This window comes from Pseudophryne corroboree, chromosome 1, assembly GCF_028390025.1.
Source record: "Pseudophryne corroboree isolate aPseCor3 chromosome 1, aPseCor3.hap2, whole genome shotgun sequence".
Classification (NCBI taxonomy): domain Eukaryota; kingdom Metazoa; phylum Chordata; class Amphibia; order Anura; family Myobatrachidae; genus Pseudophryne; species Pseudophryne corroboree.
The window spans coordinates 485,320,674-485,338,055 of NC_086444.1; the positions used below are offsets into that span (position 1 = coordinate 485,320,674).

Consider the following 17,382-nt stretch of genomic DNA (forward strand, 5'->3'; position numbering starts at 1 on the left):
GAACCCAGGCAGACATCACAATAATATGAAGGATATTACGCAAGAAGTAAACATCATAGAGAAAACACAAAAAAACTAAAACATGCTTGCAAACAGTAGTACTACAAGAAGACTCAGAGGCTAGATCATGTAATGGGCGTACCTATAGGACTACATATGGGGAAGTCCGAATTAGGGCGACTAAACCCTTATATCAAAATAAAGAAATAAGCTAAGGTCCTTCAAGTGGAATCCCGTGCCTGGGGCAAATCTTCACTGTTGGATTTCTTTACTAAAATAAAGGAAAAGGGGAATGGGTGTCTTCTGCGCTAGTCAATTATTGAATATTAAATCGTTATAATTGTAATATCAAATCCCCAATTGTATATATGATGAATTATTATTTAAATTGAAACCTGGGGGTGCTGCCATAGACAATAGAAATGGGAAACAATAAAGGAAAGGAAAGGATTGTCTCTTGGTTGGTGCACTATAGAAAGAGAATAAATCTAAAATATCACTTTTATTTTTAATATGTTAAAATTCCTTGCGATGTGAAAAATGTTTTAGGACAAAATTCATTAAATAAAAATGTTTATATTTACATCAATATGGTTGAACTCACTGTGTCTTATTCTATCCAAAATTATGATTGCTTTCATATGTGTGTACACCCAAATAATGAAGTGGGACCAGGTACTCGGTGAACAGTTGTGGATATTACCAATAAGTTGTTCACTGTAACTAATGGAATGGATGTTCTTTAAAAAATTATTATGCTCCAGTTGCACCGTATGAGTATTAAGAAAATGGTGCCTGCTATATTATTAAGTTTCACAGTGTGTCTCCCAGGCAATTACAGAGAGACCTAATAGGGACAGTGCCAGTGCTGCATCTGTTTGGCAGATGAAATTCAATGTATTTATATTGGGTTAAGTTAAATTAAAGCTTTATATGCAAAATCATTGGGAGATCTATTACATTACAGACAGCTAATGCTGCTTTCTATTTTAAATAAATACTGTTAATGGTAACTGATTAGTCCCTTGCCCTGGGACTGTATCTGTCTACATACAGGAATGAGACAGATCCACTGTGCAGGAATGAGACAGATCCCACTTAAAAATTATTTGGGTTTACAAACATATGAAAGCAGTGAGTTCAACCATATTGATGTAAATACATACATTTTTATTTAATGAATTTTGTCCCCAAAAAGATGTTCACATCGCGAGGAATTTTAACATATTAAGATACTTTACTGTTGGATTTCTTCTTAGTATGTGCTGCCATCTTACTTTTTTAGCAGAGTTAGGGGGGACGGGGTCAGGTAAGGTGAAGGCTTACCAATCCGGAAGGGTAATGGCAGTGCCGTAACTAGACATTTTAGGACTGTGTGCAAGAAACAGCATCGGCTCCCCCCCCCATATACAAAACAGGGCCAGAGAAAAAATTATATAGGGGCGTGGCCACATAGCTCTCTCTTACACTGTACGCCAGGCAGAGCTCCCTTTTACACATTACGGCAGCAGAGTCCCCTTTTTACACATTACAGCAACACAGCCCCCATTTTTTACACATTACAGCAGCAGAGTCCCCTTTTTACACATTAAGCAGGCAGAGTCCCCTTTTTACACATTACAGCAACACAGCCCCCTTTTTTTACACATTACAGCAGCAGAGTCGCCTTTTTACACATTAAGCAGGCATAGTCCCCTTTTTACACATTACAGCAACAGAGACCCCCTTTTTGACACATTACGGTAGGCAATCCCCCTTTTTTACACATTACGGCAGGCAGAGACCCCCTTTTTTACAAATTACGGCAGCAGAGTCCCCTTTTGTACACATTACGGCTGGCAGTCCCCCTTTTTACACATTACAGCAGGAAGTCCCCCTTTTTTACACATTACGGCAGGCAGTCCCCCTTTTTAACACATTATGCTAGGCAGTACCCCTTTTTACACATCACGGCAGGCAGTCTCCATTTTTTACACTTTACAGCAGGCAGTCCCCCTTTTTTTACGCATTACGGCAGGCAGTCCCCCTTTTTTACGCATTACGGCAGGCAGTCCCAATTTTTTTTAATGGTTTACGGCAGGCAGTCCCCCTTTTTTACGCATTACTGCAGGCAGTCCCCCTTTTTTACGCATTAATGCAGGCAGTCCCCCTTTTTACACATTATGGGTGGGAAGGGAAAGGAAGGAAGCAGAGAAAGAGAGAAAGAAAGAGAGAGTGTGTTCGTGTGTTATACTCACCATCTGTGACGAGCCAACATGATAGATGCACCTCTCCTCTTCCCTCTTCCTGCCCTACGCTGCGCTCTTCGCAGCGCAGGGCATTGGGGATGGGCTGGGAGAAACGTCATCTCTCCCAGCACACGGGGGATCGGAGGGGGAGCTGCAGCGCTGCCCGGCTACCTATGTGAGAGGTAGCCGGGCAATGCAGCTGGGGGCCGGCTGGTTACGGCAGGGAGACGCGGCCAGGACGCCACAGTGCAGTGACAGCGGAGCAGCCAGACAGGTGTTGCTGGTGGTCATGCGCCTCCAGCGTATCTGCGATGTGTGCCAGGCACCACTAGCACACACCTAGTTACGGCCCTGGGTAATGGCTTCCAGTCCCAACGTAGAACAGAAGGCAGAAAGATCAGCTGTGGATTGAAGAGACAGAAACTTGCCAGCATGTGTGACTTGCAAAGAGAACGGAAAGCCCCGTCTATATTTCAAATTTCTCTTACGTCCTAGAGGATGCTGGGGACTCCGTAAGGACCATGGGGTATAGACGGGCTCCGCAGGAGACATGGGCACTCTAAAGACTTTAGGAGCACAGACCTCAGTTAGATCCTGTGCCCAGAGGAGACTGGGTGCACTACAGGGGAGCTCTACTGAGTTTCTCTGTAAAAGACTTTTGTCACGTTTTTTATTTTCAGAGAGCACTGCTGGCAACAGGCTCCCTGCATTGTGGGACTGAGGAGAGAGAAGCAGACCTACTTAAATGATAGGCTCTGCTTCTTAGGCTACTAGACACCATTAGCTCCAGAGGTTCGGAACGCAGGTCTCACCCTCGCTGTTCGTCCCGGAGCCGCGCCGCTGTCCTCCTCACAGAGCCGGAAGATAGAAGCCGGGTGAGTATGAGAAGAAAGAAGACTTCAAAGGCGGCAGAAGACTTCAGATCTTCAATGAGGTACCACGCAGTGGTAACGCCGCGCGCCATTGCTCCCGCATTCACACACACACTGGTGGCACTGTATGGGTGCAGGGCGCAGGGGGGGGGGGGGGGGGGCGGCGCCCTGGGCAGCAATTATGAAACCTCTAGGGACACTGGCATAGATATATGCTGCGGAGGCAGTAGATTCCAAAAAACCCCGCCAGTATAAAGATTTGAGCGGGACCGAAGCCCGCCGTTGAGGGGGCGGAGCTTGATCCCTCAGCACTAACAAGCGCCATTTTCTCCACAGCACGCTGCAGAGAAGCTGGCTCCCCGGACTCTCCCCTGCTGAACACATGTACAGAGGGCAAAAAAGAGGGGGGGGGGGGCACATTTATTTGGCGCAGTGAGTATATTTATATAAAAGCGCTGTACTGACTGGGATTTTATTCCAGTGGCGCTGGGTGTGTGCTGGCATACTCTCTCTCGGTCTCTCCAAAGGGCCTTATTGGGGGACAGTCTCCATATATATATATATATATATATATATATATATCCCTGAGTGTGTGGGGGTGTCGGTACGTGTGTGTCGGCATGTCTGAAGCGGAAAGGCTCATCTAAGGAGGAGGTAGAGTAGATGATTGTGGTGTCTCTGTCGGCGATGCCGACACCTGATTGGTTGGATATGTGGAATGTTTTAAATGCAAATGTGTCTTTATTACATAAGAGAATGGACAAAGCAGAGTCCAGAGAAAAAACAGGGAGTCAATCCATGGCTTTGGCTGTATCACAGGGCCCTCCAGGGTCTCAGAAACGTCCCCTGTCCCAAGTAGCAGACACAGATACCGACACGGATTCTGACTCCAGTGTCGACTACGGTGATTCGAGGTTACACCCAAGGGTGGCCAAAAGTATTCATTATATGATTATTGCAATAAAAGATGTTTTGCATATCACAGATGACCCCTCTGTCCCTGACACGAGGGTATGCATGTTTAAGGAAAAGAAGCCTGAGGTAACCTTTCCCCTATCTCATGAGCTGAACGCGTTATTTGAAAAGGCTTGGGAAACTCCAGACAAGAAACTGCAGATTCCCAAGAGAATTCTTATGGCGTATCCTTTCCCCGCACAGGACAGGTTACGGTGGGAATCCTCACCCAGGGTGGACAAGGCTTTGACGCGCTTGTCCGAAAAGGTAGCGCTCCCGTCTGCAGACACGGCAGCCCTCAAGGATCCTGCTGATCGCAGACAGGAAACTACCTTAAAATCAATTTATGCACATACGGGTGCCTTGCTCAGACCGGCAATAGCGTCGGCTTGGGTATGTAGCGCAGTAGCAGCATGGGCAGATAACTTGTCATCTGACATTGATACCCTAGATAGGGATACCATTTTATTGACCTTGGGTCACATTAAAGACGCAGCCTTATATATGAGAGACGCTGCGGGAGACATTGGGCTGTTCAAGAGCCAACGCCATGGCAATTTCTGCTAGGCGAGCCCTGTGGACCAGCCAAAGGACGGGTGATGCCGACTCAAAGAGACATATGGAAGTTTTGCCTTACAAGGGTAAGGTTTTATTTGGGGAGGGTCTCGCGGACCTGGTTTCCACAGCTACCGCGGGTAAATCTACTTTTTTACCTTATGTTCCCCCACAGCAAAAGAAAACACCACAATATCAGATGCAGTCCTTTCAGTCGCATAAGTCCAGAAGAGGTCGGGGCTCTTCGTTCTTCGCTAGAGGTAAAGGTAGAGGGAAAAGAATGCCTGCTACGGCTAGTTCCCAGGAGCAGAAGTCCTCCCCGGCTTCTACTAAATCCACCGCATGACGCTGGGGCTCCACTGTGGTAGTCTGCGCCGGTGGAGGCACGTCTTCGACTCTTCAGCCAGGTCTGGGTTCAGTCAGACGTCGATCCTTGGGCGATGGAAATTGTATCCCAAGGCTACAAGCTAGAATTCGAAGAGGTGCTTCCTCGCCGATTTTTCAAATCGGCTTTACCAGCTTCTCCCCTAGAGAGGGAAATAGTTTTAGCTGCAATTCAAAAACTGTGTCAACAGCAAGTGATTATCAAGGTTCCCCTAGTCCAACAGGGGAAGGGGTACTATTCAACCCTGTTTGTGGTCCCGAAACCGGATGGCTCGGTCAGACCCATTCTGAATCTAAAATCCCTAAACCTGTACTTGAAAAAGTTCAAATTCAAGATGGAATCGCTCCGGGCAGTTATCTCCAGCCTAGAAGGGGGGATTTTATGGTGTCACTAGACATAAAGGATGCATACCTTCATGTCCCCATATATCCTCCTCATCAGGCGTACCTGAGATTCGCTGTACAGGACTGTAATTACCAGTTTCAGACGTTGCCGTTTGGGCTTTCCACGGCCCCGAGGATTTTCACCAAGGTAATGGCGGAAATGATGGTGCTCCTGCGCAGGCAGGGAGTCATAATTATCCCGTACTTGGACGATCTCCTGATAAAAGCGAGATCAAGAGATCAGTTGCTGAAAAGCGTGTCGCTCTCCCTGAGAGTGCTGCAGCAGCATGACTGGATTCTAAATCTACCAAAGTCACAGTTGATTCCAACGACTCAGCTATCTTTCTTAGGCATGATTCTGGACACGGAACAGAAGAGGGTTTTTCCCAATAGAAAAAGCCCAGGAACTCCAGAACATGGTCAGGGACCTGCTAAAACCAAAAAGAGTGTCAGTCCATCAATGCACTCGAGTACTGGGAAAAATGGTGGCGACCTACGAGGCCATCCCCTTCGGCAGGTTCCATGCAAGGACGTTTCAGTGGGACCTTCTGGACAAGTGGTCGGGGTCCCATCTACAAATACATCAAAAAATAAGCCTGTCCCCCAGGTCCAGGGTGTCTCTCCTGTGGTGGCTGCAGAGTACTCACCTTCTCGAGGGTCGCAGGTTCGGCATTCAAGACTGGGTTCTGGTGACCACGGACGCGAGCCTCCGAGGATGGGGAGTAGTCACACAAGGAAGAAATTTTCAGGGACTATGGTCAAGCCAGGAGGCTTGTCTACACATCAACGTACTGGAATTGAGGGCCATATACAACGGCCTACGACAAGCGGAGAATCTTCTTCGCGGCCTACCGGTGCTGATTCAATCAGACAACGTCACAGCCGTGGCTCATGTAAACCGCCAAGGCGGGACAAGGAGCAGAGTGGCAATGGCGGAAGCCACCAGGATTCTTCGCTGGGCGGAAAATCACGTAAGCGCTCTGTCAGCAGTCTTCATTCCGGGAGTGGACAACTGGGAAGCAGACTTCCTCAGCAGACACGATCTCCATCCAGGAGAGTGGGGACTTCATCAAGAAGTTTTTGCAGAGATTACAAGTCGTTGGGGACTTCTTCAAATAGACATGATGGCATCACGTCTCAACAAGAAGCTTCGGAGGTATTGTGCCAGGTCAAGGGACCCTCAGGCAGTAGCGGTAGACGCCCTGGTGACAACATGGGTGTTTCAGTCGGTCTATGTGTTCCCTCCTCTTCCACTCATCTCAAAAATATTGAGAATCATAAGACGAAAAAGAGTGCGGACAATACTCATTGTTCCAGATTGGCCTCGAAGGGCCTGGTATTCAGATCTTCAGGAAATGCTCACAGAAGATCCGTGGCCTCTTCCTCTCAGGGAGGACCTGTTGCAGCAGGGGCCCTGCGTGTTCCAAGACTTACCGCGGTTACGTTTGATGGCATGGCGGTTGAACACCGAATCCTAGCTGGGAAAGGTATTCCGGAGGAAGTCATCCCTACTCTGATAAAGGCTAGGAAGGAGGTGACGGCTAAATATTATCACCATATCTGGAGGAAGTATGTATCTTTGTGTGAAGCCAAGAATGCTCCTATGGAAGATTTCCACCTGGGCCGTTTTCTCCACTTTCTACAAACAGGAGTGGATATGGGCCTAAAGTTAGGCTCCATTAAGGTACAGATTTCGGCCCTATCAATATTCTTTCAGAAGGAATTGGCTTCTCTCCCAGAAGTCCAGACTTTTGTGAAGGGAGTACTGCACATCCAGCCTCCTTTTGTGCCCCCAGTGGCACCATGGGACTTTAACGTGGTGTTACAGTTCCTAAAATCACACTGGTTTGTACCTCTTCAAACGGTTGAATTAAAATTTCTCACTTGGAAAGTGGTCATGTTGTTGGCCTTGGCATCTGCAAGGCGGGTGTCCAAGTTGGCGGCTTTGTCTCACAAGAGCCCCTATCTGATTTTCCATGTGGATCGAGCAGAGTTGAGAACTCCTCAATTTCTGCCTAAGGTAGTTTCGTCATTTCATATGAACCAAGCTATTGTGGTGCCTGTGGCTACGGGGGACTTGGAGGATTCCAAGTTCTTTGATGTAGTCAGGGCCTTAAAAATTTATGTCGCCAGGACGGCTCGAGTTCGGAAAACAGAGGCACTGTTTGTCCTGTATGCGGCCAACAAAGTTGGCGCTCCTGCTTCTAAGCAGACTATTGCTCGCTGGATCTGTAACACGATCCAGCAGGCTCATTCTACGGCTGGATTGCCGGTACCAAATTCGGTAAAGGCCCATTCCACTAGGAAGGCGGGCTCTTCTTGGGCGGCTGCCCGAGGTGTCTCGGCATTGCAACTTTGCCGAGCGGCTACTTGGTCGGGTTCAAACACTTTTGCTAAATTCTACAAGTTTGATACCTTGGCTGAGGAGGACCTCATGTTTGCTCAATCGGTGCTGCAGAGTCATCCGCACTCTCCCGCCCGGTCTGGAGCTTTGGTATAATCCCCATGGTCCTTACGGAGTCCCCAGCATCCTCTAGGACGTAAGAGAAAATAAGATTTTAAACCTACCAGTAAATCTTTTTCTCCTAGTCCGTAGAGGATGCTGGGCGCCCGTCCCAGTGCGGACTACATTCTGCAGGACTTGTATATAGTTATTGCTTAGATAAGGGTTATGTTACAGTTTTGATCAGTCTATGGCTGATGCTGTTTTGTTTGATACTGTGAACTGGTTCGTATGTTCCAAGTTGTACGGTGTGGATGGTGTGGGCTGGTATGTATCTTGCCCTTAGATTAACAAAAATCCTTTCCTCGTACTGTCCGTCTCCTCTGGGCACAGTTCTCTAACTGAGGTCTGGAGGAGGGGCATAGAGGGAGGAGCCAGTGCACACCCATCTAAAGTCTTTAGAGTGCCCATGTCTCCTGCGGAGCCCATCTATACCCCATGGTCCTTACGGAGTCCCCAGCATCCTCTACGGACTAGGAGAAAAAGATTTACCGGTAGGTTTAAAATCTTATTTTGCTTTGCGCAGAGTTTCCGTTAAAGGTTTCACCAACCTCCTCTATTGAAGTGTCCTCCATGAAAGGTCTTGAAATATCTGGATCTGGACTCCATTGAATTCAACTCCCTCCAACTCCAGAACCTTGTGGAGGATCGCCTCCTTTTGTGAGAAGTAATGGAGCCTACACATGATATCTCTTAGTCGATCAGAAGCAGAGCCTTTTGGTCAGAGAACCCTGTGAGCTCAATCAAATTTGCTGAGGTTGTTAGGATCAAGACTCAAAATTTCACAGACTGTTTTGTTGAGCGCATCAAGAAGGCCACGGATCCATAGATTGTTAATACGTCCTCTATTATCTAAATCCTCCAGTTTGTTTGGATAGCTTTCATATCTGATACCTGTTGAGAGATAACTTCATGTAGGTGTGAAATTTAGTCATCTATGGACTCCTTCTCCTCTTCTGATGTGACCACTCTAAACCCCTGGTGTTTAATATTTGATTGTACTGAGGTGATCTGTGTCTGAAGTGAGTCCTGTAGGCGAGATTCAAGTACCTGCATGTCTTGCTTGGTGGGGATAGAGCGAACATGTGTTAAGATTTCTCCAATTTCACCCCGTAATTGAGACATTTGAGCTTGGAGGTCACCAGAAAGAGGAGATTGGGCTATGTTGGACGAGGGAGGTGGGTCAATCTCTAGGGTGGAGGAGGGAGAGGAACCTCCAGAGTGTGTGACAGAGGAATGAGCGGAGGTTAGATCTTGTGGGGATAGCATGCTTAGATCAGGAGCTCTTCCCTTGCGAACTCTTTCTGCCCCTGCCCATTAGAAGAGCGTGAAAGGTTGGTACAGTTTGTTATTCAGTGCCAGCACTCATAAAAGTTGTCGAGGGACATATCCCCCCGTCAGTGGCGAGGCATAGCAAACAGGAGACTGTTACATAAGGGCCGCAAAGCCAGAGGTGTTGTTTTCCTTCTTATATTACAGATAATGATGGGCCCGTCAGTAGAGACTGATTAAACTAGCAGGGGTGTCAGTCTAATTAGCAGAAACGAGTTCCAAAGAAGTTTTATATTATATAAAAAAAAAGCTGCTATGTGAGGCCACAGTAAAAGTAGCTGATAGTTATGGGGAGGAGAATACCAATACCTCAGTAATAAAATATATGAAGGCAGGGGGAGGGGGGCACTATAGAGAAGCAGGGACCGTGCTCCAAAACGCAACAACAGCGAAAAAAACAGCTCTGATGTTATGTGCTGGTTCTCACCAAGTCTGGTTGCAGGGCAGCAGCACCAGTCCCCCTCCAGACACTGTTGCAGAAAGAAGAGCAACTGGGGTAGCTCTCAATATATCTCCAAGCAGTGCTGGGGATCCAAAGGCGGCAGGCAGTATCTTCGACTGAGCTCCGTCTGCAGGGACCCAGCTGCAGCAGCAGGGAGAGGGCAGTAAAGCAGGGAAGATCACTTGCCATTCCCCTCAATTTCCAGGCAGCAGCAGAGGGTAGGGAATGAGGGGGCGGGAGGCGCCAGTTACCTGTGACTTCAGCACTTCGGCAGCCGCCTGGCGTTATGAGGAGAAGCCCCAGACAAGATGATCACCACTGGGTCTCCAGGCGTCCGGGGGCTAGCGAGGGAAGGCAGATTGGCGAACAGCTCCTAGAGTGCAGGTCAGCTTCAATGCAGAGGTCCGCTTCCTGCGACTGGGGCAGGTGCTTCTTGTATGACACCTACGGGCGGCTCCGCCGGAGGTAGCAAAAATTGAGGTCCCAACTCCAGGGAGATGGGTAGGCCACACTTAGAGGAACTGACTTTGCCTAATGTTTGGAAAAGTCAGTCAAGGGTCTTGGTAAGGTTTCTTCCTCTTTAAAGAGGGTTCTAGGGAACTTGTCAATGGCTAGATCTCTGTTATCTCATGCTGTTTTCCTCAAAATCATATGATCCTGAATGCTTCTCTCATGAAAAGGGTGAGGAAGTGGCGGTACTATATTAGACATAAGTCTTCCATGTGGTTTGGCAAGGTAGCTGCTAGATTACATGGGGGTGGTTGATTTACTGTGAGCGGCAGACACCACACATCCAGGACCACAAGAAGACAACGGCACTCTGCCTAAAAAGAAGACTAAATAGTTGCTTTCCTTCACTTCTTCTCTGCAGTTGGAAAATTTTCTCTGCTGGTTTTAGAATAAACCTGAATGAAAGTGTCAGGTTCTGCGCAGATTATACACTCTTTTTCCCTTACCGAAAGGGGATACAGGTAAATGAGAAATGCCTCATAAAATAAGATTGTCTAAATCGCTTAATATTCTGATGCAGTCTGCAGCCTTTAAACACATTATTGATAGAAAATTACAGGTAGTTATTAATGTTTTATGTAGTATCTGGTGCTGTTTTGAGACTCATTTCAACTTCTGAGTCAGGAAATATGTGGAAAATAAGTCATGGCAACCCTTGGAAGGTTTACAGCCAGGGACTTGTAGGTCTGAATTATAGACCTTGGATGAACACATCCGGGAGGCATCTAGAAACCTGGGGATAGGGCTGATCTCATCTAATTCAGTTGTTTTAATTGACCACACCCCTTGGCTCAAGACTAGTTTCTATGGATGGTCATGGATGCTTATTTTTATATTCTCTTTGGCTTGGCATCAAGTACATGATTGTTTAAAACAATTAGGACTTTCATAGTCACAATTCTAAGTCCTAGGGAATGCGTTGATTATATTCATATATTTGTAAACCACAATGCCACCACTGTTTGTATAACACATTGAAAATTCTTTGCATAGAAAAAAGTGAAAGATTCCATATGGCGCCGATAATAATTAGCGTGAAAGGAAAAAAAATCAGAAGTGTTAAATTCAGTGGCAATAACCATTAAAGTGGCAGCTTTGAAAATCTACCACGTTGTAAATATTTCCTAAGTGGAAATGGACAAGATGGACAACAGGTGTTCAATTACTCCAGGACAATGCTGATAGAGGACATTGCTATTCCCTGGCATCCCTGGCATTTCCCCTTTTTTTAATCTACTTCCTCCATTAGTTAGGCTTCCAAAAAAAGATAAAAGGAGAGGAGCCTGTGTCCTGCTGCTGGCCATGGAAGGACTCAAAAGTTGGTATTCAGACCTTCTTGGTATGGCAGAGGCTCCCCCATTGCATCTCCCCATAGTACAAGACCTGCCAAGATAAGGTCTCTTCCAGAGCTAGGGTTTACCTTGTCTGGCTTGAACGGCTATGTTAGGTTCCTGGTGCTCAGAACAAGGGAGATGTTGCGTAGTGAGTCCTGAGCACCAGAACGTGACGCTGAAACAAGGTGTGGTGTGGAAATAGCCCCTAGCACCCTACCTCCGTTGTTTTACCCGTGTGGTCAGTTCACGCCTGAGTGATTATGGTTTCTTGGGCCCACGGCAGCCACGTTTGAAGGGCGGATTATGTCTGCCAACTCCGATGTTCCCAGGTCTTAGCGTGAGACAAGGCGTGAACCGAGACAGGATAATAACAAGGGGACCTCTAACTAAAACAACAGAAAGCTAGGGGCTACTAACTACCCTAAAACTAAATATATGTGCGGCACGCCGCCAAAGGAAAAGAACAACAAAGGAAATGCTGTCCACTCGCCGACACAATACCGTTGTGTACCGGCGGTGACAGCACAAGCAGAACCCTCTGCAAAACACCAGAAACAAATTATAACCAAAGAATACTGCGGCCTAGGCCGACGGACGCGGCAAAGCCGCTACTCACGGAACCGGTACAAATACTGGCAAACGGACAGGAACCCCCAATGTAGCCGACACAGACTCTCAGAACTGGAGGACAGGCAGAATCCCAAACGACAGACCGGTGGACACTAAGAAGCCAGATATTCGACCAGGCACAGACAAAGCCACAGGACTTCTAGACAGGAATGCTTCACGGCAGGACACGGGATCAGACACTGGAATCGACACTGGAATCGACACAGGAACCAACACTGGAAGCAGCTAGACAGACACTGCTAGACAGGAGCTCAGGAACTGGCAGGGACTAGCTCAGAACTCAAGAACTCTGGAACCCCGGAAATATCACCAGCGTCTGTGAATTGCACTGAGCCAGCATATAACAGAGAGTCTTAATTAATTATGTTGTGCAGCTGCCCTGCTGCACAACTGAGAGGTGCGATCAACAGACAGGTGAGGCTGAACACATGGGAACAAGCTGCAATTACACAGACTCACCACCGGCAGCAAACAAGAATTAAACCAGAGCAATGGGAAATCCTGGCCTGCAAGACAACTTATAAACATAGAATAGGAATGAACCACTACCTGTGAGGACACAATCCTGAAAGCCAAGGGGTTATCAGATACTGTAGTACAGAGTACAGTATCTGGTGGATTTGTATCCTCCAAAACATTATAGGGGAGATTTATCAAAGCTTGGAGAAAGATAAAGTACTGACCGATCCGCTTCTAACTGACATTGTACAGGCTGTGTTTGAATATTGACAGAAGCTGATGGGTTGGTTATTTATTATCGCTCTTCAAACTTTGATAAATCTCCCCCTATTTTATAAGACATTTATCCAACTTCAGTCGGTCTTGCATCTACAGTACATGTCTTTTGAATATAATATAATAAAACATAATGAAATTGTCTTTATTTAGGAACTTCAGTTAAAGACTGAGCAACAACAGAAGATGTTGAAGCTAAAAAGTGAACAGATTGCTGCCATAAGAAGACGAAAAAGTACATCAAGTATGCCAGACCAGCTTCAGCTAGTAAGTTCCTACTGTACAGTATACAGCACGTAATGCATAGACATATATTGATGTAGTGGTATTTTATAACTATAGGGAATATAGTGCATAATTTCTACAGTCAAAAATATTGATAGTTGGGACAATAAAATATGTCATTGGTATATGTTCGGTGTTGCATTTAGCTTAAACTTCTTAAAATAATACTTTTACCTCATACCTTTTTTTTATAACCTTAATATATCATGTCCTATTCAGAAAATGGAAGAACAAAAGAAATGGCTGGATGAGGAGGTGGAGAAGGTTTTAATGGAGCGGCAAGCACTGAGTGAGTTAGAAGAAGATCTAAAGAAGAGAGAAGAGAGCGTTGCTAAGATGGAAGACATGCTTAAGGAGAAGAGCCAGCTGGAGATTAAAAAATTGAGATCAAGCCAGGTGTGTTTTGTACAATAATTGTGCACATTAAAACCCTTTTTTATAAATTTCCTAGAGTTCCTAGACTGACTAGCTCCAAAGTCAAGCTACAAATTGCGTCTCCAGTGAAGATCAAAAACATGCAGTGTAATTCCTATATTGTTTCAGGTCCCGACACTGTTAGGGCACATGACACAGAGGGGGTAATTCCAAGTTGATCGCAGCAGGAAATTTTTTAGCAGTTGGGCAAAACCATGTGCACTGCAGGGGAGGCAGATATAACATGTGCAGAGAGAGTTAGATTTGGGTGGGGTGTGTTCAATCTGCAATCTAAATTGCAGTGTAAAAATAAAGCAGCCAGTATTTACCCTGCACAGAAACAAAATAACCCACCCAAATCTAACTCTCTGCACATGTTATATCTGCCTCCCCTGCAGTGCACATGGTTTTGCCCAACTGCTAAAAAATTTCCTGCTGTGATCAACTTGGAATAACCCCCAAAATACAGATGTTTGGTACTCTTACGCATATGCTGGACTCGTACTGTGCATGTGCAGAAAGGGTGCTGCGTCGTTGTAAACAGAACAGCTGCAGATGTCATTTGATTCACAGTCTGCAGCTGTTTGGGGGCAGCGATGGCCTCTGTTTCCCAAAATGGGGGTATGCAGAGGCTAGGATCTCCATATTCCAATGGATATTTCCTTGCCTCTTTGTTTGTGTTGTGATGGCCGGCTTGTGTAACCACATGGGTTACTCAGCCGGCTGATAGAGTTGCAGGTGGTTCGATGCTGCATCCTAGGAAAGAGCACTGGATCACAAATGCTTGCAGGAGACATCTAGTTAGACCAAACACCTCCTGCTGCATTACCATATCTGTGCATCACTGCTGCTTCCAAATAAGCAGCAACCAAATGTGAATCAGGCCCAATGTGTATATTTTTAAACAAATGCATGGGTATGCAGAGACATATGCAGCAGTAATAGAATCAACCACACCAGGTACTTTAGCGGGTGCCAAACTACCATGGGATTTCATTGTTGTTTAGTCATTTCCCATGGTAATCCAGTGCTCTTTTGTAAAGATTATCGTGGCACACTTCAGCACTACCTCAGTTAGGATTATTAAAGTAATATACTGTAGCTACGTATATACTTATATACTGTAGCTACATAAACTGAAAATGCCATGGCCACCAGCAGCTGTTATGAAAACTTCCTTTGTACGCATTCAGCATATATAAGATCAATGACAACTTGTCTGCGCATCTCTTATAGGCCCTACGCACTGGCCGATTTGTTTGAAAGATATGAACGATCTCGTTTATAAATGAACGAGAACTCGTTCATATCTTTCAGTGTGGAGCCTCCAGCGATTAACGATGCGCGGCCCCGCGCTCGTTCATCTCTGGTCCCCCGTCGGCTGTGCATGCAGGCCAATATGGACGATCTCGTCCATATTTGCCTGCACTTCAATGGACCCGCGTGACGGGAAGAAACTTCACTCCCCCCGTCACTGCCCGTCGGCCGTATCCGCCGTCGGGCAGCTCGGCGGCGGATCGGCCAGTGTGTAGGGCCCCTTAAGGCCGGTAGCTTCATACACATGGTCAGTATGGGGCTACAGTCACATTCTACTGTCAATAACCTCTATCAGTCACAGTGGACATATAATCAAATAGAAATTTTAGTCAAAACTCAAATGTTTACTATTAGGGATTTACAAAGTTTTATAGATCACAATATCTCTCCATTATGTCATTAAAAACTGGGATCAATGGTTCAAATCTCCTACTGTATTTCCTCTAAATGGTATGGGAGATATCTCATTCTCTTTATAGGAAACTTCCTTTAAACATCTCTATGGTTGGTATATAAATCTGGTTTAATGTACCATTATTAAATATGTTTTTATCTAAATTACTTAATACTAATATCTCACTAGACCAAAGTCTTTTTGTCACAAAGGTATATCAACCCAATTACATGTAAACTTTGTATGCGTAAAATCTCCATCCATTTCTTAATAGTTTCATATATTTAATTTCTCTTACATCCTAGGGGATACTGGGAATCAATTTAGTACCATGGGGGTATAGACGGGTCCACTAGGAGCCTTGGGCACTTTAAGAATTTGATAGTGTGCGCTGGCTCCTCCCTCCTACCAGACTCAGTTGAGAAAATGTCCCCGAAGGAGCCGGTCACGTCTCTGGAAGCTCCTGAAGAGTTTTCTGCATTTATTTTATATGTTTGTTATTTTCAGGCAGGACTGGATGGCCTCAGCTTGCCTTCTTCGTGGCACTTAGGGCGGGACTTGGGGGGGAACAGCCCAACCTCTTGAAGGGTTAATGGTCCCGTTTCCCGCTGACAGGACACTAGCTCCTGAGGGAACTATTCGCAAGCCCCACCACAGCGTACATTCCCGCAGCACGCCGCCACCCCTAACAGAGCCAGAAGAAAGAAGAGTTGTGAGTACTAAGCCGGCATCCCGGTTAGCAGGTCGCCGGCCATTATGGCAGCATGAGGGTACGGAGACGCACGGCTTCTACATGGGGCAGCTGGGTCTCCAGACTCAGTACACAGTGCAGACACACAGCTTCTGAGGGGACGAACTAAGTCTCAGTACACTATATGTGTACACAGTACCCAGGCTGGCATTACAGACTTAAAAGGGGGCTGACTCCATTTTAGGGACAAAATTACCTCAGCCAGTATAAAAAAGAGCCGGAAAACCGTGCGCCATTGAAGGGGCGGGGCTTCACTATTATCGGATCCAGCAGCTCACCAGCGCCATTTTCCCTCTGCAGCTGACACAGACGCTGACTGACAGGGACGCTTAGCTCCTCCGGAGAGACTCCAGATTACCTCAGCGGTACCAGGGTGTCATAGCAGGGGGGCGATTATTAGTGTACCGAGTCCCTAATCTAGGTACTTAGTCTGCGACCCGGCTAAGCTTGGCATTAGTGATAAGGGCGTCGTGTGCTGGCTCCATACTATCTCTGTCTCCCTGGAAGGGCTCTTTGTGGGTTAATTGTGCATTTACCCTTTTCCCGTGTGTGTGCTGTCACTGTTACAGTATGTCAGGCAAAGCGTGTGTTTCATGTAAGGCACAGGCGTCACCGGGTGTGGTGACACCCGGTGTGCGCCCCTGATCTCCTGTCGCGATCGCGGCAAAAACGGGGCGTGTCCTTGTACTTGGGGGCGTGGCTTCGCTGGGATCCCGGAATCGTCACTCTGAGGGCGTGCCCAGCATCTCCGTAGATGCTGGGCTTCCCCCAGAGCCAGTCTCCGTCCGCTGTCGGCTTCTCTTCTGTGACAGGAGCCGGCTGCTGTAGGAGACTTTATCACTGCAGCACCTGGTTCCTGTCAGTGCGGAGGAGCTGACATTTGGTGTCACCCTCCTCTAGGCGTCACACCCGGGTGCGGGCCGCACCCCCCGCACCCGCCTTGTGACGCCACTGGGCACAGTGTTCCTCTTCTCCAGGGGGTTCACTACTGTGTACTCAGTGCAGTGTACCTTCCCAGGCTAGCGGGGTAGAGCCAGCATGGCTGGACTCCATTAAGGGAATGATTTCCAATATTTCTACTAAATTGTCCTGCAATGAGAAAGAGACGCAATACTTAAGACAATCGATGACTGAGTTTATGAAAAGAGACTCAGTACCCAAAGCAGCGTCTCAGTCCCTGCCATTTGTCCGCAAAAATGTACTTTGGCCCATATCCTGCAGTCTGACTCTGATGATGAAGGGTCAGACATGGAGGAGAGGGAGGTGGACTCACAGGTGGGGGAGGCTACTCTGTTATAGGGAATAGAGGCTACCAGAGAAGTTCTGCATATCCCTGATAAGGTGACAGAGTGAGGAAT

At 46.8% G+C, this 17,382-nt stretch overlaps 1 protein-coding gene across 1 annotated transcript in view; it reads left to right on the plus strand.

Annotated features, from left to right (window-relative positions):
* Positions 1 to 17,382, plus strand: part of KIF27 (kinesin family member 27) — a 183,998-nt gene that overhangs the window by 120,079 nt on the left and 46,537 nt on the right. Inside the window, exons 12-13 of the mRNA XM_063913799.1 lie at positions 13,017 to 13,130; positions 13,368 to 13,544. Coding sequence (XP_063769869.1) covers positions 13,017 to 13,130; positions 13,368 to 13,544 — 291 coding nt within the window. The remainder of the gene's footprint in view (positions 1 to 13,016; positions 13,131 to 13,367; positions 13,545 to 17,382) is intronic.